This window comes from Procambarus clarkii, chromosome 38 (genome assembly GCF_040958095.1).
Source record: "Procambarus clarkii isolate CNS0578487 chromosome 38, FALCON_Pclarkii_2.0, whole genome shotgun sequence".
Classification (NCBI taxonomy): domain Eukaryota; kingdom Metazoa; phylum Arthropoda; class Malacostraca; order Decapoda; family Cambaridae; genus Procambarus; species Procambarus clarkii.
Window position 1 is genome coordinate 38,656,561 of NC_091187.1, and position 22,728 is coordinate 38,679,288.

General features: G+C 43.5%; 1 protein-coding gene across 1 annotated transcript; it reads right to left on the reverse strand.

The window, feature by feature from the left end:
* Positions 1-15,294: 15,294 nt before the first annotated feature.
* On the reverse strand, positions 15,295-22,473 carry LOC138372250 (uncharacterized). The gene is made up of 4 exons (XM_069337536.1): positions 21,696-22,473; positions 20,454-20,600; positions 17,377-17,556; positions 15,295-17,260 (listed from the first exon to the last, which is right to left on the reverse strand). Exons 1-4 carry the CDS (start codon positions 22,086-22,088, stop codon positions 16,751-16,753), a joined length of 1,230 nt encoding a protein of 409 aa, XP_069193637.1. The 5' UTR covers positions 22,089-22,473; the 3' UTR covers positions 15,295-16,750.
* Between the last annotated feature and the right edge of the window lie 255 nt (positions 22,474-22,728).

Consider the following 22,728-nt stretch of genomic DNA (forward strand, 5'->3'; position numbering starts at 1 on the left):
TTCTTTGGAGACTGTTCCTAGCCTATACTTCTTCTCAAGGTCGTGTTTTTTGTTAATGGATTTAAGTATTCCCTTTGTAAGCCAAGGATTGTTAAGTCTTTTGCTTGTGACTTGTTTTGTAAGCATAGGACAGTGGGTGTTATAAAGGCTAAGAGTTGTTTGTAGAAAAGATTTCACTGCTAGGTTGATGTCCCCTATGTTACCTAACTCGGACTCCCAGTTGACATTATCAGCAGCAGTTATAAAATTGTTTATAGCAGTTTCATTGTGCAGCCTAAAGCTTAACTCCCTTGTCTCTAGAGGTGGTTTGCTAATGTTAGTTAAGAGAAATGTGGGGTAATGGTCTGTAGTGCTATCGGTGATTATATCTGAAGTAAGCGGAGAGGTTATGTTGGTCCAGATGTGATCTAGAGTCGTAGCAGTACTATCAGTGATTCTAGTTGGTCTAGTGATTAAGGGTATGAGGAAGCAGGAATTCATACAGTTGAGGAAGCTAACAGCAGTAGGGTGTTCAGGCTCGCAGAGGTCAATATTAAAGTCCCCTGCGATAATTAGATGGTTTTTGTTCAATCTGTTATCTAGTATTAGATTTCTAAGGTTTGAGTTGAATTCAGACACATCAGTGTTAGGAATTCTATAGACTGCACCCACAGACAGGACAGACTCGGCACCCTTGACTCTGAAACTGGCGAAGATATACTCCCCACAGCAGTCTCTAGTTCTAATTATTTTTAAGCATGTTAGTTCTTGGTGGTAGTAAAGAGCAGTACCACCACCTCTCTGCATTTGACGACAGTTGTGAATTGCCGAGTAGTTAGGCATGTTAAAGAGTTGAGTATTATCCTCTTTCAACCACGTTTCAGTAAGTATAATAAAAGAGAATTTGTTGTCAATAGTTTCAATCAAGGCACTAACATCATCGAAGTGTTTACCTAGGGATCTAACGTTCAAGTTGATTACAGAGATATTGAGATTATCTGTTAATACATTGTTTACATCATGTGCTGTAAAATATCTGCAATTTTGATCATTGAAGTGATGATTGTCATAGATAGTGGATAAGAGGTTTAGTTCTGGGTCTATTCTTGTCTGCATAAAAAGGCTGATTGCAGGAAAACAAGGTAAGAATGGCAAATTACAAAATAGAAAACAAAGAAAAAAGCAGATTAAAAATTCTAAAGTAAAATAAACTTGGTAATTTTAAGTAAAAAGAAAAAAAAAAAAACTTAATGGGAACTAGGAATGTAAAAAATTAACTAGAATAATTAATAACAATAGATGACCAAAAAAGTAAAAAAAAAAAAAACAATTATGAAATCTATAAGATAATAAGCTTGCTTACTATACTATTATAAGTACACTATAATTGAATACTAAAGTTACACTAAAACAAACTGAGGTAGTTTAAATAGAGATACACTCAGGAACATTGGATAATGAAGTTAATACTAGAGGACACAGGCAAAGCCAGTGTACTATGGAACATGGGAGTAAAAAGAAAAAAAAAAGACAATAATAAAGATGACAATATTATTCTTTTTATTATTTTTTTTTTCTTTTTTAAACTAAAGTTAAAACCTTTTGAAGGGAAAGGCAGAGCTAGAGTACACAAAGGTAGTTATATGAGATTATAATCTGAATTCAGGCTATACAGCAGCTAACCCACAGTCACTGAGGAAAGAATTAAGGTGAGCTTCTGTGGTTATTGAATAGGTTTTTCCAGTGTCAGTCCTCCTAGCTATAATTTTACCATCTCGCACAAAACAGTGTTTAATTGTAGGGGAATTTTTGCAGAAGCCACGCAGTTTAAAAAAGAGATTTTGCCTGCACCTGGTCAGACATTCATTCACATAAACAGTGGATTTACTAGCAACTGCAGATGAGATAAGATCAGTCTTGCGGGAGCAGCTATCTAATTTTAAACGAATACGCCTATTATTAGTACCAGATGATTTGGTACCCACTCTATTAGCTGCTTTGATGTCATTTTTTTGGATCGAATAATTTAACTTATCCTGCAATACTTTGATCACAATGGCAGCACAGTCTTCACCATCAGTTTCTTGGGGAAAATCACGTGAAGAGATAATTACCGATTCAAGTAGTTTATGTTGGTCTGTCTCGTCTTGGGTAACAGTGTGTTGTTGTTGTAGGTTGTTCAGATGGTTCTCAAACTGTTGCAATATTTCTTCCTGTTTTTTAGTGGTTGCATCTGGATTAAAGTTTTTAACTGTGTTCTTGAGAATGCTTAATTCTTGTTCGAGGTTGACGACTGTGGTAGATAGATCTTGATTGTTCTTGTTTAAGTCTACAACTTCATTCTGCAAAGATAATAATGAGCCTTGCAGGTTCATTATTATGGCCGACTGCTCTTTGATTACTGTCATTTGATCTTCATGTACTTGAGTTAATAACTTGAGCCAAGGGTTATCAGCAAAGCGCTTGAAGTCAGAACAAGGGGCAGTAGCTCGTTTAAGTTGATCCATATGGCTACCTAATTGTTGCATGGCCCGTGTCAGAGACGGCGCTGCGCCCAGCTGAGATTGTTTGTTATTGTTGACGGGGGGAGAGTCGGTACCCCCCACGGCGGCCACCGAGGGGGAGATAGCTGAACTAATCATGTTGTTAGCCTGGCTAGTAGGGTTATTCTTGTTAGGTGTGCTATCTTTCTTAAGGGTCTTACCGGCCTTACTTTGCATGATAGCAGGATAAATGTAGGCAGGAACAAATAGGGAAGACTCGTTGATAGGCAGATTAACATGGTTGGGAAGGTCATTCCACATTCTGGGCCCCTTGATTTGCAGAGCATTTCTAGTTTGATTAAGACGTACTCTAGGAATATCAAAACTGTATTTATTTCTGGTGTGGTGCTCATGGGTTCTGTTACAACCTTCTATGAAGCTTTCAAGATCAGGATTGGCATTATAGTTTAGCGTTTTATATATGTATAATACACATGAGAGAATGTGCAGTGACTTAATATCTAACATGTTCAGAGATTTGAGTAGGGGTACCGAGTGATGTCTGGGGCCAGAGTTGGATATTGTTCTAATAGCAGCTTTGTGTTGGGTAATTAGAGGACGTAAGTGATTTTGGGTAGTAGAACCCCAAGCACAGATACCATAGTTGAGATAAGGATAGATAAGGGAGTAATAGAGAGTCACCAGGGCAGGGCGTGGTACATAATATCTGATCTTAGAAAGAATGCTCACAGTTTTTGAAACTTTTTTTGATATATTTAGAATGTGTCCCTGGAAATTCAGCTTGTGGTCAATGAGAATGCCAAGGAATTTGCCATCTAATTTGTTACAGATTTGGGTATTGTTTATTTTGAGATTTATATGACTAGAGGATTTATTGCCAAACAGAATATAGAAAGTTTTGTCAATGTTAAGGGTGAGTTTGTTGGCAGTTAGCCAAAGATGGACTTTATTTAGCTCAGTATTTACTGTGGCATTTAGAGCAAGAGGGTCAGGACTGGAGTAAATGAAGGTTGTGTCGTCAGCAAATAGAATTGGTTTGAGGTGTTGGGAGGCATTTGGAAGGTCATTAATGTAGATGAGAAAGAGGAGAGGGCCAAGTATGCTGCCCTGAGGAACACCAATGTTGATGGGTAGGGTGGGAGAAATTGTATTATTCACAGAAACATATTGGACCCTGTCAGTAAGGTAGGACTCGAGGTATTGTAGGGAGTGTCCTCTGACTCCATAATGATGTAATTTAAGAAGAAGGTTATGGTGGTTGACAGTATCAAAAGCTTTACGCAGGTCCACAAATAACCCAACAGGGAACTCCTTTTTATCAAGAGCTGTATGAATCGAGTTAAGCATACTAATAAGTGCATCGTTAGTGCTTTTTTTGGGTCTGAAGCCATATTGGCAAGGGCTAAGTATATTGAGTTTGGCTAGATATGAGTAAAGCTGCTTATATATAAGTTTTTCAAAAATTTTTGACAAGTTTGGCAGGATTGATATAGGTCTGTAGTTGTTAACATCTGTGGGGTCACCACATTTGTGGACAGGCGTTACTCTCGCTTTTTTTAGAATATCTGGAAAGGTTTGGAGTTCAAGTGACTTGTTGAAGAGCAAAGCAATAGCAGGGGCTAAAGATCTGGAGGCTTTTTTGTAAATTAAAGTTGGTATCTTCTCAAGGGCACCAGACTTGGTTTTAAGGGAAAGGATTATCTCATTGACGTCAGTGGAGTTAATAGGCTTTAGGTACAGAGACTGTGGATAGTTACCTGTAAGATAGTCCTTAATGTCAGTACTGGAAGATGGAATATCATTTGCAAGGGATGAACCAATGGAAGAGAAGAACCTATTGAACTCAATAGCAGAATCAGAGGCTGAAAGCTGACCATCGTTATTAGACAGGAGAGTCGGTTTGTTATTTAAAGATTTCTTTGATCCCAATATTTGTGAAATTGTGCTCCAAGTTTGTTTAATGTTGCTCTTTATTTGAGTAAATTTATCTTCGTAGTATTTAGTTTTGGCTCATCTAATTATCTTAGATAGCAATAATGAGTAATTCTTTGAGAATTCTTTGGAGACAATTCCTAACCTATACTTCTTCTCAAGGTCGTGTTTTTTGTTAGTGGATTTCAGTATTCCCTTTGTAAGCCAAGGATTGTTAAGCCTTTTGCTTGTGACTTGTTTTGTAAGCATAGGACAGTGGGTGTTATAAAGGCTAAGAGTTGTTTGTAGAAAAGATTGCACTGCTAGGTTGATGTCCCCTATGTTACCTAACTCGGACTCCCAGTTGACATTATCAGCAGCAGTTATAAAATTGTTTATAGCAGTTTCATTGTGCAGCCTAAAGCTTAACTCCCTTGTTTCTAGAGGTGGTTTGCTAATGTTAGTTAAGAGAAATGTGGGGTAGTGGTCTGTAGTGCTATCGGTGATTATACCTGAAGTAAGTGGAGAGGTTATGTTGGTCCAGATGTGATCTAGAGTCGTGGCAGTGCTATCAGTGATTCTAGTAGGTCTAGTGATTAAGGGTATGAGGAAGCAGGAATTCATACAGTTGAGGAAGCTAACAGCAGTAGGGTGTTCTGGCTCGCAGAGGTCAATATTAAAGTCCCCTGCGATAATTAGGTGGTTTTTGTTCAGTCTGTTATCAAGTATTAGATTTCTAAGGTTTGAGTTGAATTCAGACACATCAGTGTTGGGAATTCTATAGACTGCACCCACAGACAGGACAGACTCGGCACCCTTGACTCTGAAGCTGGTGAAGATATACTCCCCATAGCAGTCTCTAGTTCTAATTTCTTTTAAGCATGATAGTTCTTGGTGGTAGTAAAGAGCAGTGCCACCACCTCTCTGAAGTTGACGACAGTTGTGAATTGCTGAGTAGTTAGGCATGTTAAAGAGTTGAGTAGTATCCTCTTTCAACCATGTTTCAGTAAGTATAATAAAAGAGAATTTGTTGCCAATAGTTTCAATCAAGGCACTAACATCATCGAAGTGTTTACCTAGGGATCTAACGTTCAAATTGATTACAGAGATATTGTGATTATGAGTTAATACATTGTTTACATCATGTGCTGCAAAATATCTGCAATTTAGATCATTAAAGTGATTATTGTCATAGATAGTGGATAAGAGGTTAAGTTCTGGGTCTATACTTGACTGCATAAAAAAAGCTGATTGTAGAATCAGAAATAAGTAGAAATAAGCTATAAAATAGGGAAAAATATATACACAATACTGTACACAAACACAAAAGGGGCTTACAGGGGTACAATGGAGTGAGGGAATATGGCTAGGCAAGGCAACCTAGGCAATTAATGAGATTAAAGAAAAAACATATAAACATGGACTATACAAAACACAAGATATAGAAATACAAAACAAAAAATATAAGCAAGACTAAGCAATACAAAAAAAAAAAAATTGAGCAAAAATGAAAAAAAAAAAAAAAATGAGGTAGATTACTTACAAGTACTCTCAGGTACACTGTAAGTAACAATTTGCAATTTGAGATGCAGGCAAAGCCAGGGGTACAATGGAGTAAGGGAGCATGGCGAGGCTAGGCAACCTAGGTAATAAATGAAATCAAAGAAAAGTTGGATAATAAAACATAGGCAAATTTAAGCTAATGATTAATAACTATAGATAGTTCAGTAATGACTGTATAATTAAAAAGACCTGAAGAACTACTTAATACACTCAATTAAATAATTTCGGTAAATGACTAGGTAAGAGTAAGTTAAAAATTAAGTCAGAAAATGAACCAAGGAGACTTAGGATACCTAGCCCCACTAGTTGACAGGGGGTTAATTAAGTTAATTCATTGGGAGTGATAAGGTGAGACAAACCACATTGGGAGAGGAAAGTGTTGAGGTTTTCTTCTCTAGTAATAGTGAACATTTTGCCCTCTGCGGTTTTTCTCACCTTTATCAGACCATCTCTAACGAAGCACTGATGAATCGCATCTGGGTTTTGTTGACGGATTTGACGCAGGCGGTAGAGGATTTGCTGTCTGTTCCTGGTCAAGCACTCGTTGATGTATAATCCCTTCCGTTGGGATGCAGCTGACCGGACTAGATGGGATTTCGTGAACTGGGAAGACAGCTTCAGGCGAATTTTCCGTTGATTTAGACCTGATGGATTCTTTTTGCCTACTCTGTAGGCAGCAATAACGTCAGTTTTGTTTAGATTGAGCTGCAATTTGTTTTTTAAGAGATCCTGAGCTATTTCGACACAATTTTCACCTTCATGTTCCACAGGTATATCTTGGGACGACACGATAACAGAGTCTAGCAGCTTTTGCTGGTCTTGTTCCTCCTGGGAGACGGAACGTTGAGCTGAAAATGTACTGATACATGCAGTCATTTTGCTGAGAGCTTCCTCCTGTTTTTTTAAGGCTTCATCAGTTTTCCGAAGGCTGTTTTCCTCACTGAGATCATTCAAATCATGCTGTAGTTGGTCTTGGCTAGCCTTGTAGTTTCTAATATCCTCGCGGAGGAGGGTTATTTGTTGTTGTTGTTGTTGGAGATTAGCGCGGTTCGCTAAATTCTCGTTGAGAAGACTCAAGATGATAGTATTTTGTGACTCGAGGACTAGGCACAACTTTTTGAACCACTGATTCTCGGGCCAGTTAGTGAATTCCGGTGAGGGACCGGAAGCTCGCTTGAGTTGCTTATACTGGGATGCTAGCATGTTCATAGGAGAGGGTTGAGAGGACTCTGCTCCCTTGCTCAATGGGGTGGAGGGGAGGGCAGCCCCGCCACCCCGGACCCCAGAGCTTCCAGACGGAGAAACACGGATATTGTTAGAGTTGGCCGGGATGGATGTCTTGTTCAGGGGTTTGTTGCCCTTATTTCCCTGCATAGTCACATTTTTAGGAGACATGATTGGTTAGAATGGACTGGGGGGTATATGTTGAGAAGAAACTTGCGTCAGGCAGCGCGGTGCGGCAGCATGCACTGGTACTCACACAGTAGAGGATTGTTTTGAAACTTATTTGAGAGTTTTCGCATGTGAAAAGGTATTAAGCCGCGTCTCCTGGTGAGAGCGCAGGGTCCAGGATTCCAAGCCGTAGAGAAGTGTACTCACCACACATGCCATGTAGACTTGTGCCTTGGTGTGCACTGTCAGTTTGGCATTTTCCCAAACGCGCTTTGTGAGCCTGGCCAGTGTTGTTGCGGCCTTCCCGATACGCCTGTTGAGTTCAGTGTCCAGGGAAAGGGTGTCTGAGATTGTGGAGCCCAGGTACACAAACTCGTGAACTGCCTCCAGCACATAGTCTGCTTTGTTTATATAGGGTAGCTCATTGACGTCTTGTCCCATCACCTGTGTCTTCTTCAAGCTGATTGTCAAGCCGAATGCGGAACAGGCTGCGGCAAAGCGGTTGAGTAGCTGCTGCAGGCCTTATGCTGTGTTTGTGGTGATCGCTGCATCGTCGGCGAAGACGAACTCCCTGAGGATTCGCATCTGTACTTTTATCTTTGCTCGGAGTCTGGATAGATTATAGAGCTTTCCATCAGATCTTGTACGGAGATAGATGCCCTCTGTGGTTGTTCCAAAGGCATGCTTGATGAGGATCGCGAAGATGTCAAACAGGGTTGGAGCAAGAACGCACCACTGTTTAACACCACTCTTGATGTTGAATGGTTCAGAAGTTGAGCCGTCGTACACGACCGTGCCCTTCATGTCCTTGTGGAACGATTGTATCATGCTGAGTAGGGTGGGTGGGCAGCCAATTTTGGCCCAGATCTTGAAGAGTCCATCCCTGCTCACGAGGTCGAAGGCCTTTGTAAGGGCAATGAAGGCGATGTACAAGGCTTTTCTCTGCTCCCTGCACTTTTCTTGAAGCTGTCTCAGGGTGAACACCATGTCAGTGGTCGACCTCTCTGCTCGGAAACCACACTGTGACTCAGGGTACACTCTTTCAGCAAGAATCTGAATCCTGACCAAGACGACCCTGGCGAAGAGTTTGCTGACGACGCTGAGGAGTCCGATGCTACGATTGTTGTTGACATCGCTTCTGTCACCTTTATTTTTGTAGAGAGTGATGATGTTTGCATCTCTCATGTCTTGTGGCACCGAGCCCTCCCTCCAGCACTGGCACAGAAGTTCATGAAGCTCAGTTTTAAGTGTTCCACGAGCGCACTTGAGAACTTCAGGCGGAATCCCGTCGTCTCCTGGGGCCTTCCCTGAGGAAAGTGAATCCAATGCTTTCTCAACTTCTTCCACAGTTGGTTCAAGGTCAAGTTCTTCCATGATGGGCAGGAACTTGATTGCATCCAAGGCTTCTACGCTGACCAAGTTCTTTCTGGAATAGAGTTCGGAGTAATGCTCTACCCAGCGATTCATCTGTTGATCACGGTCTTTAATGATCTCTCCAGTGGCTGACTTAAGAGGAGCCGTCCTGTTTTGTGTAGGGCCTGTTGCCTGTTTGATCCCTTCGTACATGCCTCCTATGTTGCCAACAGTGGCCGCAGTCTGGATGCTGGAACAGAGTCGGAGCCAGTAATCGTTAGCACAGCACCTCACAGTTTGTTGAACTCTACTGCGGGCAGTACGGAGGGCCTGTAGGTTCCTTTCTGAGGGCAGGTTTTTGTAGGATGAGAGAGCTCCTCTCTTTTCCTCTACAAGGGGTAAGAGTTCCTCTGCAATGGCCTCGAACCAATCTGCTGACTTGTTCTGCCTCTTACCGAAGGTGGATATGGCAGTTGTAACACGGGACGGTATTGGCTCTACTCTGTCCTTTACCCTGTCCGTGACTATGCTTACTGAAACTTAAACCGAATTCCAAAGGACCCCAGAGTATACTCTATAGCCGAGTCCCACGCCACTTGGTCTTAGCCGTTTGACCGGCTAAGCTTCTATAGCCACGTGACGTCGTACTAGGTTTTCTGGCAAACTCAAGGGATCGTCAAGACACCCTTGGTTTGGTTGCAGGTAGAGAGTTTAAGAGAACACCAACTCCTACTCAGGTTAAACGCCTCCTAGACAAAAGTACTCAGGACACACGGAACAAAGTTGCTTATGTTGTCCAAGTGTTTAACGAGCTTAAATGTTACCTTAATTCCCTTGACACTTAACCATGGCTCATCAAACAAAAACAATTAAGTTTCTTTCTTGGAATATTCGAAGTGTTTATCTTCGGATATATGACGTAATCTTGTATGCTAAAATGAGAGACGTGGATGTGATGTGTTTACAGGAACCATATACGTCCACAACTATCAAGAAGGTCCCACCCAGGATACCTGGGTATATAGCATACAACAACGATATTGGAACTGGTCTACTCACGTATATTAAGAGTGGATTAATCTGTAAACTAATTAAAAATCACGGGAGTGATAGTATACATTATCAAAAATTCAAATTACAAACTGCAAATAGCCATTTCCTACTGTATAACATATATGGACGATGTAGTGTACTTAAAGCAGACCTGCTACCGACACCTACAGGTAACACAGCTATGTTATGTATGGGTGACTTTAATGCTCGTCACACTGCTCTTGGTGATGTTCAGTGTAACAATAATGGAAGGGTCGTCTTGAAATACCTTAATGATCATAATATTACTGTGTATGATACTGATAAACAGACCCATTTATTGGGGGGTAGACTGGATTATGTGATTGGATACAGCCTAGTAGATAGCAATGTTAACGTTAAGCTCATCCCAAAACTAGTAAGTGATCATTTTGCAATATATTGTGAATACAATGTGGCGGATATTAGGTCCAGTCCTCATTCTAGAGTTAAAATTAACATTCCAGACAATCTTAAACAGCACTTTAAGGCTTATGTACATAAGTGGTACACTGGGTATACACCTGTATCAGTGGACCACTTTTACACTGATCTTGTCAGTATCATTGCCAGTTATTATGATACCTGGGTTAAATCAAGGAAAAAAAAGAACACTCGTTCTTCCTCATGGACAGAGGATCCTATTATTATTGCAGAGCTAAAGCGCTTCAGCTGCTGACTCTTATAAACGAGACAAAACAGCAGACAATTTACTTGCATTCCTTAATGCCAACAGAGATTTTCGCGAGCTTAAGGGTCAAGTTAAGGACACATATTGGGAACAATTCCTACAAGGTATCAATAGAACTACAACATTATCAGAAATGTGGAACACAATTAAAACCATTACCAAACCTTCAGCCCCAGTTGAGCTTCATCATACTCCTGCAGAATATGCTGACATGCTCCTAGCTCAATGGTCTAGTGTCTCACAAATTTCTTCCTTACCCCCAGATATACAGCAGCATTTAAGACATACCAACATTAACAGAAACTTTAATATTGAAATAGCACGCTCCTCACCAGACTTAACAGATCAGTTTGCTATAACCCCCTTTGAATTAACATCAGCATTAGGAAAACCTAAACAAATTGCCCCTGGTGAGGATGGTATAACTTATAACACCTGGAGCTTACTGAATGATGTCCCTAGCCATCCTCTGCTTGACCTCTATCAAATGAGTCTCTCACAAGGTATCTTGCCAAAGAAATGGACACAAAGTCTCATAATACCAGTTCCTAAACCTAACTCTCAAAAATTCAGGCCCATTTCCCTTACATCTTGCATGTGTAAAGTCTTGGAGAGAATTGTTCTCAATCGTGTCATGTTTCAGGTCAAAGAAAAACTGGCCCCAAACCTATATGGGTTCATGCCCAAGTGTAGCACACAAACATGCTTTGCTGAATATTTTGTAAACTCCCAGGATGGGACACAGGCAGCCTTTATTGACCTAAAGTCAGCTTTCGATGTAGCGAATGGCGAAATAATATTAGAGCAACTTGCTGAATTTGGAATCAAAGGTAATCTTCTGAGTTGGATAAAGAGCTACCTATCCAACAGGCGTGCTAGTATCCTATTTAAAGGAGTTAAAAGTACAAGAACAGATGCATTCGAACTAGGCACACCTCAAGGTGGTGTCCTAAGCCCTATGCTCTTCAATATACTTATGCACAAACTTATCCATGACATACCTATACAACCTACGGAAACTGTTATATGTTATGCTGATGATATTTGTATTATGGCACACAGTAAACCAAGGCTACAAGTGTTACTTGATGCATTCTCCAAGAAAGTAGTAGAATGTGGCCTCATAATTTCTGTTGATAAAACAAGGGTTCTTATTCCCCATTCTCTTCATGTTAACTATACTATTAATGGAATGCCGTGGAGACTTGCGAGTCTTATAAATATCTTGGAGTCGAGGTTAATGATACAAATCTCGTCAGCAACCTGCGCAAAAAACTAGTTGAGCGTCTTAAACCTCTCAAAACTCTTGTTGGCAAAGGATTTGGCATTAACATAAAATATGCTCGTAGTTTTTATATTGCCTTTACACGATCTGTTGTTGATTATGCCTTGCATCTTTTTAATTTTTCTCTTAAACAATTACAAGGCCTAGATGTAGTACAGAATGATGCTATGCGCATCATCCTGGGTTGTCCTAGAACTGTCAGAATTGTTAACATGAGAGAGGAACTAAACTTACCTTCCATTTACGAAAGAATAGTTCTACTTAGTACTATGTTTTGCGCCAAAACTTTGAAAAATAATGGTCCCCCCAGCTCTATTCAAATTAAATTGAGATCCATTCTAAACAATTCTGACTGTTCCCTCAATCCGCCGCAAAAAGCTCCCTACAGTGTGTGGCTCAGTTGTTGTGCCTATAAGCTTCAGAAACTGATTGTGTCTCTTAACCCTGATAAAACTGTTCACTATATTCCCCCTTGGAAAGATGTGGAGGTCTCTCTGCATTATACTCCCATCAGTGTAAAATAAATGTATAACACTGACATTTTGAGATGTATAACATTAGAAGCTATTGTCAGTCATCTTCAAATTCTCAAACCGACTGAATCCTATGCCTTTACTGATGGCTCTGTGCAGTTAGGCACTGGTAGAACAGGTTGTGCATGTGCAGTTTATAAAGGGAATGAAATGATCATGACTAGTACACAGAGATTGAACAACTGGGCAAGCACGACACAGACCGAGCTATTGGGTATTTATCTAGCCACTGAATACCTTAAGCTCAATGGTGGTGGAGTTATTTTCTGTGACTCTAAAAGTGCTCTGCAGTCCTTAAATAACCCATCACAATGAATGTTGGAAGTAGCTTGTAATATTAAATGGAATGTAATTTTTGCCAATGATAATAACTCTTGTATAAAATTTGTGTTGATCCCATCCCATGTTGGAGTTGGAAAACATGACTTTGCAGATCGATTGGCCAATGAGGCTCGCAGGAAAGAAAACATTGATTATGACTTTGGACTATGTAATGCAATTATTAATAACATACAAAAAAAAGAAATTACTTCAGATTTAGAAGAACTAAGAAATGCCCAGAGGCCTGAAAGCTGCAGTATTAAAAGTTATGACAAGTTTTGTAATAATAGGTATTTGTATGGTCAGCACGGTAACCGAATCAGGCAATGTGATGTAGTCATTGCGCGAATTCGCCTTGGCTATAGACACATCTGGCAGGTTAGTGAGGCTGAGCCACTACCAGAATACTCAGATTGTAAATTCTGTGATAAACCTTTAATGCATTCACTAGAACACTATATTGATGAATGTGAAACCGTAAAGGACTTTAGACCTCCTGGCCTCTTGTACCACCAACTGTGTAAATATTTTATTGACTCAGGTGTTCTGGACGACATCCTAACAATTTATCCAAAATTTGCTTGTCCATTTTAAAGAATGAAGAACAATTTTTATTTATATCACTTCTAAGCTGCATCACTTATGAACCATCCCTGCTCTTGTGTGGCAGTGCACAATAGAAAGTTGTTTTCACATATCCATACATTAAAACATTGATTGTAACCATTATATATATGTGCTTCAGCCTACAGTTTAGACCTATTGTCTTATGTATGACCCCTCTGTCCTGCATGACAGTGAATACCAGCATTATCCTCACTTTAATAAGACTTTATCAAAATCCTCAGATTAGGCAAAATTGTAATTATTTTTGTCAATAAAGATGTTAATAATAATAATCAACTGAGAAAATCAAAGAGTGACCGCCCAGAGCCATGCTGGCCGGGAGCGACACTGTATCCACCTCTATGAGTCAGCTGACTCCTCTCTTTCAAATATCTCAAGCTCATATACAGACATATCTCGATCAAGAACTCTTAATTCATATATCAACAAAATAAAGACTATAATACACAACCTTACATAATAATACATATCAATAATTCAGTACATTAAAGATTATATCATGATATGAAAATATGTGAACAAAGAATTCATATTGGCAAGACATGGTAACACTGGCGGGAGAGGGGAGGAGGGGTTAAGGGAGGATTTCAAGACGTCTGCCAGCCAGCCATTATACATAAGAATACATGAATACAATATAAAGTATATATATATAAAACATGTGTATCAAAACCATGTTTATGTGGTATACATCTCACAGTGCCAAAATCTAATTTAATGTTAGAGGACAATGTAATGAACAATAATGAAAGGGAAATTACACAGTATACATGACAGTAATACATCCGAGACTTAAATTTATACATTCTCCATCATAGTTCACATAATATTTCCTATACAGCATTATGTAGCATTCCATAATATAAGCATATACGGATGTTTTTCAAGCTACATGACATTAGGCTACTGCTATTCACTAGACTTCTAATATATATCCACAAATACATGGCAAGGACTTATAGTACAGATATATAATATACATAGATATATATGGAATACATTGGCAATACACATTTAATACTAGTGTGTTGTCGAAAAAAGAATAACTACATAAATTAATATTCATGACACTAGGCTAATCAGCCAAGACATCACTATACAGTTTGAGCACATCATACACCAGCTACAGTATGATCATACTGGTGTATGTGTGGTCATAACCTCACACCCATATGGTAATATCACAACACACCATGGACCAGTATGGTAATATCACAACACACCATGGTCCAGTATGGTAATATCACAACACACCATGGACCAGTATGGTAATATCACAACACACCATGGACCAGTATGGTAATATCACAACACACCATGGACCAGTATGGTAATATCACAACACACCATGGACCAGTATGGTAATATCACAACACACCATGGACCAGTATGGTAATATCACAACACACCATGGTCCAGTATGGTAATATCACAACACACCATGGACCAGTATGGTAATACCACAACACACCATGGTCCAGTATGGTAATATCACAACACACCATGGTCCAGTATGGTAATATCACAACACACCATGGACCAGTATGGTAATACCACAACACACCATGGTCCAGTATGGTAATATCACAACACACCATGGACCAGTATGGTAATATCACAACACACCATGGACCAGTATGGTAATATCACAACACACCATAGTCCAGTATGGTAATATCACAACACACCATGGACCAGTATGGTAATACCACAACACACCATGGTCCAGTATGGTAATATCACAACACACCATGGTCCAGTATGGTAATATCACAACACACACCATGGACCAGTATGGCAATATCACAACACACCATGGACCAGTATGGTAATATCATAACACACCATGGTCCAGTATGGTAATATCACAACACACCATGGACCAGTATGGTAATATCACAACACACCATGGTCCAGTATGGTAATATCACAACACACCATGGACCAGTATGGTGATATCACAACACACCATGGACCAGTATGGTAATATCACAACACACCATGGTCCAGTATGGTAATATCACAACACACCATGGACCAGTATGGTAATATCACAACACACCATGGTCCAGTATGGTAATATCACAACACACCATGGTACAGTATGGTAATATCACAATACACCTGAGTGATTGTGATATAACTGTGATAGTATGGTGGTGATATAGCAGTGACAGTAAGGTATTGGTGTTGTAGCAATGATAGTGATATATCAGTGAATGTAAAGAGGAAAAAATATCAGTGTGAGGTGATAATGCAGAGACAGTGAAATGATGTTGGTGTAGCAATGATAGTGTTATGTGATAGTGAGCTATTGGTGATATAACAGTGACAACAGCTGTCATAGTGATACCAACAATTTGTTACTCAACATGGTCAGTATATGACCCTAAGTGTGAGGCCTGAGGTGATGGTGATATATAGAGGTGATAGTGAAGCTATAGTGATACAGCAATGATAGGTTACAGTACTGAGAAGATATAGCATTGATGGTGATACAGCCGTGATTGTCAGGTATATGATACCAAAGTGTTAAACACCAAGGATAGTGAAGTTATGATGATATAGTGATAAAGGTCTGTCCTTAAACTACATTGTCATCAAAATACGCAGTTCAGGGTGATGCAGGAGTGGTGGTGAAGATGGTGGTACAGTGAACTAGAGAGGCAGCACAACACCACAGTAGTGATGGTACAGTGAACTAGAGTGGCAGCACAACACCACAGTAGTGATGGTGGTGGTACAGTGAACTAGAGTGGCAGCACAACACCACAGTAGTGATGGTGGTGGTACAGTGAACTAGAGTGGCAGCACAACACCACAGTAGTGATAGTGGTGGTACAGTGAACTAGAGTGGCAGCACAACACCACAGTAGTGATGGTGGTGGTGCAGTGAACTAGAGTGGCAGCACAACACCACAGTAGTGATGGTGGTGGTACAGTGAACTAGAGTGGCAGCACAACACCACAGTAGTGATGATGGTGGTACAGTGAACTAGAGTGGCAGCACAACACCACAGTAGTGATGGTGGTGGTACAGTGAACTAGAGTGGCAGCACAACACCACAGTAGTGATGGTGGTGGTACAGTGAACTAGAGTGGCAGCACAACACCACAGTAGTGATGGTGGTGGTACAGTGAACTAGAGTGGCAGCACAACACCACAGTAGTGATGATGGTGGTACAGTGAACTAGAGTGGCAGCACAACACCACAGTAGTGATGGTGATGGTACAGTGAACTAGAGTGGCAGCACAACAGCACAGTAGTGATGGTGATGGTACAGTGAACCAGAGTGGCAGTACAGCACCACAGTAGTGGTGGTACAGTGAACTAGAGTGGCAGCACAACACCACAGTAGTGGTGATAGTGAACTAGAGTGGCAGCACAACACCACAGTAGTGATGGTGATGGTACAGTGAACTAGAGTGGCAGCACAACACCACAGTAGTGATGGTGGTGGTACAGTGAACTAGAGTGGCAGCACAACACCACAGTAGTGATGGTGGTGGTACAGTGAACTAGAGTGGCAGCACAACACCACAGTCCACCACAGTCACCTCCGTAATGTCACTGTGGTTGACTGCCGCCCTCACCACATCCAGGCCACTCACCACATCACCGAAGACATTTGGCCACTGGTAAACCTGGTCGTCCCTGGTGGTGATGACGAACTGGGCACACCTGGGACTCTCCGACACCCACCAGCACAACACAGCTCCTGCCCGGCCTGACCTCCGGTACTGCCCCTGGAGGTCAGGCAGCAGTGGGGCTCCTCCCTTACCATCATTACTCTCGTAGACTCCGCCAATCACACACTCCCACGGCCGACCCTTGTTCCCCACCTCCAACAGTTTAGTGTTGCGGTAGGTGTGGCCCCGCTGGCCCGTACACAACAACACAAACTGTCTGGCCAGCGGAGTGTCAGGGGTCAGCCGGATGGTGACCCGCCCTCTTGTTGACCCCGCCCACCCGAGGTCAAGGAACGCCAGGGTGCAGGAGGGGTCCAGCACGCCCACAACCTCACTCTCCTGCAGAAAATGAAATAAATCATGCTGATAACTGTACAACAAAATGTTATCATATTAGTTATCATAACTCAGTAAATCAGTAATGTCAGTAAGACTAGTGGGTGTAATAAAGTAACCTGGAGGGTGTGAGCGTCGGCGGGCGTGGGCTGACGCAGGAGTGAGTGGAGGTACAGCTGTCCGTCTTGTAGAGTTATCCTGGCGGAGCGGCGGCCATCTTGGTCTTCCTGGACGGCCAACACCCGGCCAGCCTCCACCAGCCTCTTGACGGGCTCCCTCTTCCTGCGGAGGTCCTCAACCTGTGGACAGTGTCAGCCCCATTATCACCTGTGGTCAGTGTCAGCCCCATTATGACCTGTGGTCAGTGTCAGCCCCATTATCACCTGTGGTCAGTGTCAGCCCCATTATCACCTGTGGACAGTGTCAGCCCCATTATCACCTGTGGTCATTGTCAGCCCCATTATCACCAGTGGTCAGTGTCAGCCCCATTATCACCTGTGGACAGTGTCAGCCCCATTATCACCTGTGGACAGTGTCAGCCCCATTATCACCTGTGGTCAGTGTCAGCCCCATTATCACATGTGGACAGTGTCAGCCCCATTATCACCTGTGGTCATTGTCAGCCCCATTATCACCAGTGGTCAGTGTCAGCCCCATTATCACCTGTGGACAGTGTCAGCCCCATTATCACCTGTGGTCAGTGTCAGCCCCATTATCACCTGTGGACAGTGTCAGCCCCATTATCACCTGTGGTCATTGTCAGCCCCATTATCACCTGTGGTCAGTGTCAGCCCCATTATCACCTGTGGTCAGTGTCAGCCCCATTATGACCTGTGGTCAGTGTCAGCCCCATTATCACCTGTGGTCAGCGTCAGCCCCATTATCACCTGTGGTCAGTGACAGCCCCATTATGCTGGACCTGTAGCACCAGCCCCCCCTACTGGCAGGGGGGCTGGTGCTGGACCTGTAGCTCCAGCTCGCCCCCCCCCCCCCACTCTACTGACAGGGGGTTGGTGCTGGACATGTAGCTCCAGCCCCCCTCAACTGGAAGGGGGTTGTGGTGGACCTGTAACTTTAGCCCCCCTCTACTGGCAGGGGGGTTGGTGCTGAACCTGTAGCTCCAGCCCCCTCTACTCTCAAGGGGATGGTGCTGGACCAATAGTTCCAGCCCCCTCTACTCTCAGGGGGTTTATGCTGGACCTGTAGCTCCAGCCCCCCTCTACTGGCAGGGGTGTTGGTGCTGGATTTGTAACTCCAACCCCCCTCTACTGACAGGAGGTTGATGCTGGACCTGTAGCTCCAGCCCCCCTCTACTGGCAGGGGTGTTGGTGCTGGATTTGTAACTCCAACCCCCCTCTACTGACAGGAGGTTGATGCTGGACCTGCAGCTCCAGCCCCTCTCTACTGGCTCTACTGGCAAGGGGGTTGGTGTTGGATCTGCAGCTCCAGCCCCCCTCTACTGGCAGGGGGTTGGTTCTGGACCAGTAACTGCAGCCCCTCTACTGGCAGGGGGTTGTTGCTGGACCTGTAGCTCCAGCCCTCCTCTACTAGAAGGGAGTTGGTGCTGGACCTGTAAAGTCCAGCCCCTCCCCCTCTACTGGCAGGGGGTTGGTGCTGGACATGTAGCTCTAGCCCCCCCCCTCTACAGGCAGGGGGTTGGTCCTGGATCTGTAGCCCCAGCCCTGCTCTATTGGCAGGGGGTTGGTGCTGGACCTGTAGCTACAGCCCCCCTCTACTGGCAGGGGGTTGGTGCTGCACCTGTAGCTCCAGCCTCCCTCTACTGGCAGGGGGGTTGGTGTTGGACTTGTAGCTCCAGACCCCTCTACTGGCAGGGGGTTGGTGCGGGATCTGTAGCTCCAGCCCCCTCTACTGGCAGGATGGGGGGGGGGGGGTGCTGGACCTGTAGCTCCAGCCCTCCTCTACTTGCAGGGGGTTGGTGTTGGACTTGTAGCTCCAGCCCTGCCCTATTGGCAGGGGGTTGGTGCTGGACCTGTAGCTCCAGCTATCCTTCTACTGGCCGGGGGTTGGTGCTGGACCTGTAGCTTCAGCTATCCTTCTACTGGCCGGGGGTTGGTGCTGGACCTATAGTTCCTGCCCCTCTTCTACTGGCAGGGGGTCGATGCAGGACCAGTAGCTCCAGCCCCCCTTTACTGGCAGGGGGTTGGTGTTGTACCTGTACCTCCAGCCCCCCCTCTACTGGCCGGGGGATGGTGCTGGACCTGTAGCTCCAGCCCCCCCCCCTCTACTGGCAGGGGGTCGGTGCTGGACCTGTAGCTCCAGCCCCCCTCTACTGGCAGGAGATTGGTGCTGGACCTGTAGCTCCAGCCCCAGTCTACTGACAGGGGGATGGTGCTGGACCTGTAGCTCCAGCCCCCCCCCCCTCTACTGGCAGGGGGTTGGTGCTGGACCTGTAGCTCCAGCCCCCCCTCTACTGGCAGGAGATTGGTGCTGGACCTGTACCTCCAGCCCCACTCTACTGACAGGGGGATGGTGCTGGACCTATAGCTCCAGCCCCCCCCCCCCCAACCCTCTACTGGCATGGGGTTGGTGCTGGCATTGTTGTGGAGTTCGTTGGCAATTTTAAGGCTTCAGTTTCTTCGTACCCAGCAGTGGTCTGATTTGGTTCGCTGTCTTACTGGATTCAACGTCCTCCCAGCGAGCATAAGAAATATTGCCGGAACAACCATACACATCTTCAAGTGGAAACTAGATTGTTTCCCCTAAGGAGTGCTAGATCAACCGGGCTGTGGTGGATATGTGGGCCTGCGGGCCGCTCCAAGCAACAGCCTAGTGGACCAAACTCTCTCAAGTCAAGCCTGGCTTCGGGCCGGGCTTGGGGAGTAGAACAACTCCCAGAACCCCATCAACCAGGTATCAACCAGGTATACTTTTTTGGAAAGGTTGGTGGAGTGTCTCCCGCTCTCTGCGCCTCTGTGAGGGGGGCCAGGATCGCGGGTTCAATCACCATGCAGGCCAGAAATGGTTAACATGTTTCCTGTTGCCTTTCACCTGTTGCCTCTGTTCACCAACCAGTAAATATTTATCCAGGAGTTAGGCAACTATTGTGGATTGTATGTTAAGGAAATTCAGTAGTTGACCTTGGGGAACCCCGATAAACCTAAGAACAGGCTTCCTCTCCTCAAAACTCAACTCTTTATCTTGTGATATGACCTATGAGAGCAAATAAAAAACTTACTGTTAATTGCTTCTGGTGGATCTCTCCAGTGATTTCCTGAACTTTATCCATGATGCTGGAGGCTGAGTCTCCCAGGTGTACAGGGTCAGCTGTGGCACCTATCTCCGTGGTCGTCATCTCCAGGGCCTCCCTGATGGTCTCCTGCACCTGTCATTACCAACACAAACATTAATGGTGGAGGCTGAGTCTCCCAGGTGTACGGGGTTAGCTGTGGCACCTATCTCCGTGGTTGTCATCTCCAGGGCCTCCCTGATGGTCTCCTGCACCTGTCATTACCAACACAAACATTAATGGTGGAGGCTGAGTCTCCCAGGTGTACGGGGTCAGCTGTGGCACCTGTCTCTGTGGTCATCATCTCCAGGGCCTCCCTGATGGTCTCCTGCACCTGTCATTACCAACACAAACATTATTGGTGGAGGCTGAGTCTCCCAGGTGTACGGGGTCAGCTGTGGCACCTGTCTCTGTTGTCATCATCTCCAGGGCCTCCCTGATGGTCTCCTGCACCTGTCATTACCAACACAAACATTAATGGTGGAGGCTAAGTCTCCCAGGTGTACAGGGTCAGCTGCAGCACCTGTCTCTGTGGTCATCATCTCCAGGGCCTCCCTGATGGTCTCCTGCACCTGTCATTACCAACACAAACATTAATGGTGGAACCTGGACTATAATGAAGCATCAGGCTCTGAGTAAAGTAACTGGACTATAATAAAGCATCAGGCTCTGAGTAAAGTAACTGAACTATAATGAAGCATCAGGCTCTGAGTAAAGTAACTGGACTATAATGAAGCATCAGGCTCTGAGTAAAGTAACTGGACTATATGAAGCATCAGGCTCTGAGTAAAGTAACTGGACTATAATGAAGCATCAGGCTCTGAGTAAAGTAACTGGACTATAATGAAGCATCAGGCTCTGAGTAAAGTAACTGGACTATAATGAAGCATCAGGCTCTGAGTAAAGTAACTGAAAACTATAAGTAATGGTGTTTCTCTACACTGACCACAGTGTAGAGAAACACCAAGATGACAGTTGACTTTATTAATAAAAATGTTTCAGGTGTTAGAGCAAAAAGTTTTCCAAGATGACAGTTGACTTTATTAATAAAAATGTTTCAGGTGTTAGAGCAAAAAGTTTCCTATCTATAAAGTCAACTCTCATCTTGATGTGTCTCCATGTCAAAAGTGTTTATATAGAGGCAATACTACACTAAGTTGGGTGAGAACAATGTGACCTTCAGCAGCGTACCTTCACTGAGGTGTGGACAGTCTTGACATCTGGGAAGAGTTCCTGGCACTTCTCCAGCCAATCTTTTATTTTCATGCTGCACTCATCAGCTGTGTCTATGGTTGTGTCAACCTCCTGTAGGGTGTTGACTGTGTCGAGGTTCCCCAACATGGCCTGCAGCTGAGTCTTCCCTTCCTCTCCTTGTGTTGTCATATCCACCACACTGGTATCCTCCAGTTCCAAGAGCTTCATTGCTGACTTGTTCTGCTCTACCAGAGCATAGAGTCTGTCCTGGAGCTGGAGGTGATGAGTCTTCCAGTCCCCCAGCTGCCCCCGGTACTCCCCCAGCTGGGACAGTACCTCTTCACAGCTAGTAATGAGGCTGCTAATGCTGCTCTTCTGCTTCTGCAACATGGAACGAAACTTCTTTTTTGCTGGTACAGTTTTCTCTTGTGTTTGCTGGATATTTTTGAGTTTCCCAACAAAAGCCTCCACAGCATAGCTAATTGGGAACTGAGTAGCAGCTGTGGCAGCGTGCTGGCCACGGCAGCTAGGGCAGGTCAGCTGACCATTCTTGATAGCATTGTCAATACACTGGGAGCAGAATGTGTGGCCGCACGGCAGTGTGCGAGGCCGTAGCTGATTGTCGTCATAATCGTTATAACACACTGAACATTCCTCTGGCTTGTTATCCTGTGGAAAGAATATTTGGTTAAGCTAGATGTATTTACAACAAAAAGTAATATTACAGTACTTTATTTACTAATACAAATTACGTAATATTTACATACATTCTTTGTATTAGCTATTCTAGAGTTAATATTAGAGTTAGTTAATATTACTGACAGATTAACATATCCACAGCAAGGTCAATATTTTTTATAAACATATCCCAGAGTATGGGATATGTTTATATTATAATATTTTTTGTTATATAATTTTTTTTGGTAATAATATTTGATAATATTTTTTGGTAACATTTGCAGCAGCAGGGTTGCTTGTAAGTCATACCCAAGAGTATGACTAACAAAACCCGTCCTTACTTTCTTACGAA

Coding starts and splice junctions, on each gene's coding strand:
- LOC138372250 (XM_069337536.1), bottom strand. CDS start 22,088: ATGTTGCAGAAGCAGAAGAGCAGCATTAGCAGCCTCATTACTAGCTGT. Junction 17,557..20,453: donor TCCACCAGAAGCAATTAACA/GTAAGTTTTTTA, acceptor CACTGTCCACAG/GTTGAGGACCTCCGCAGGAA. Junction 17,261..17,376: donor CCGACGCTCACACCCTCCAG/GTTACTTTATTA, acceptor CATTTTCTGCAG/GAGAGTGAGGTTGTGGGCGT.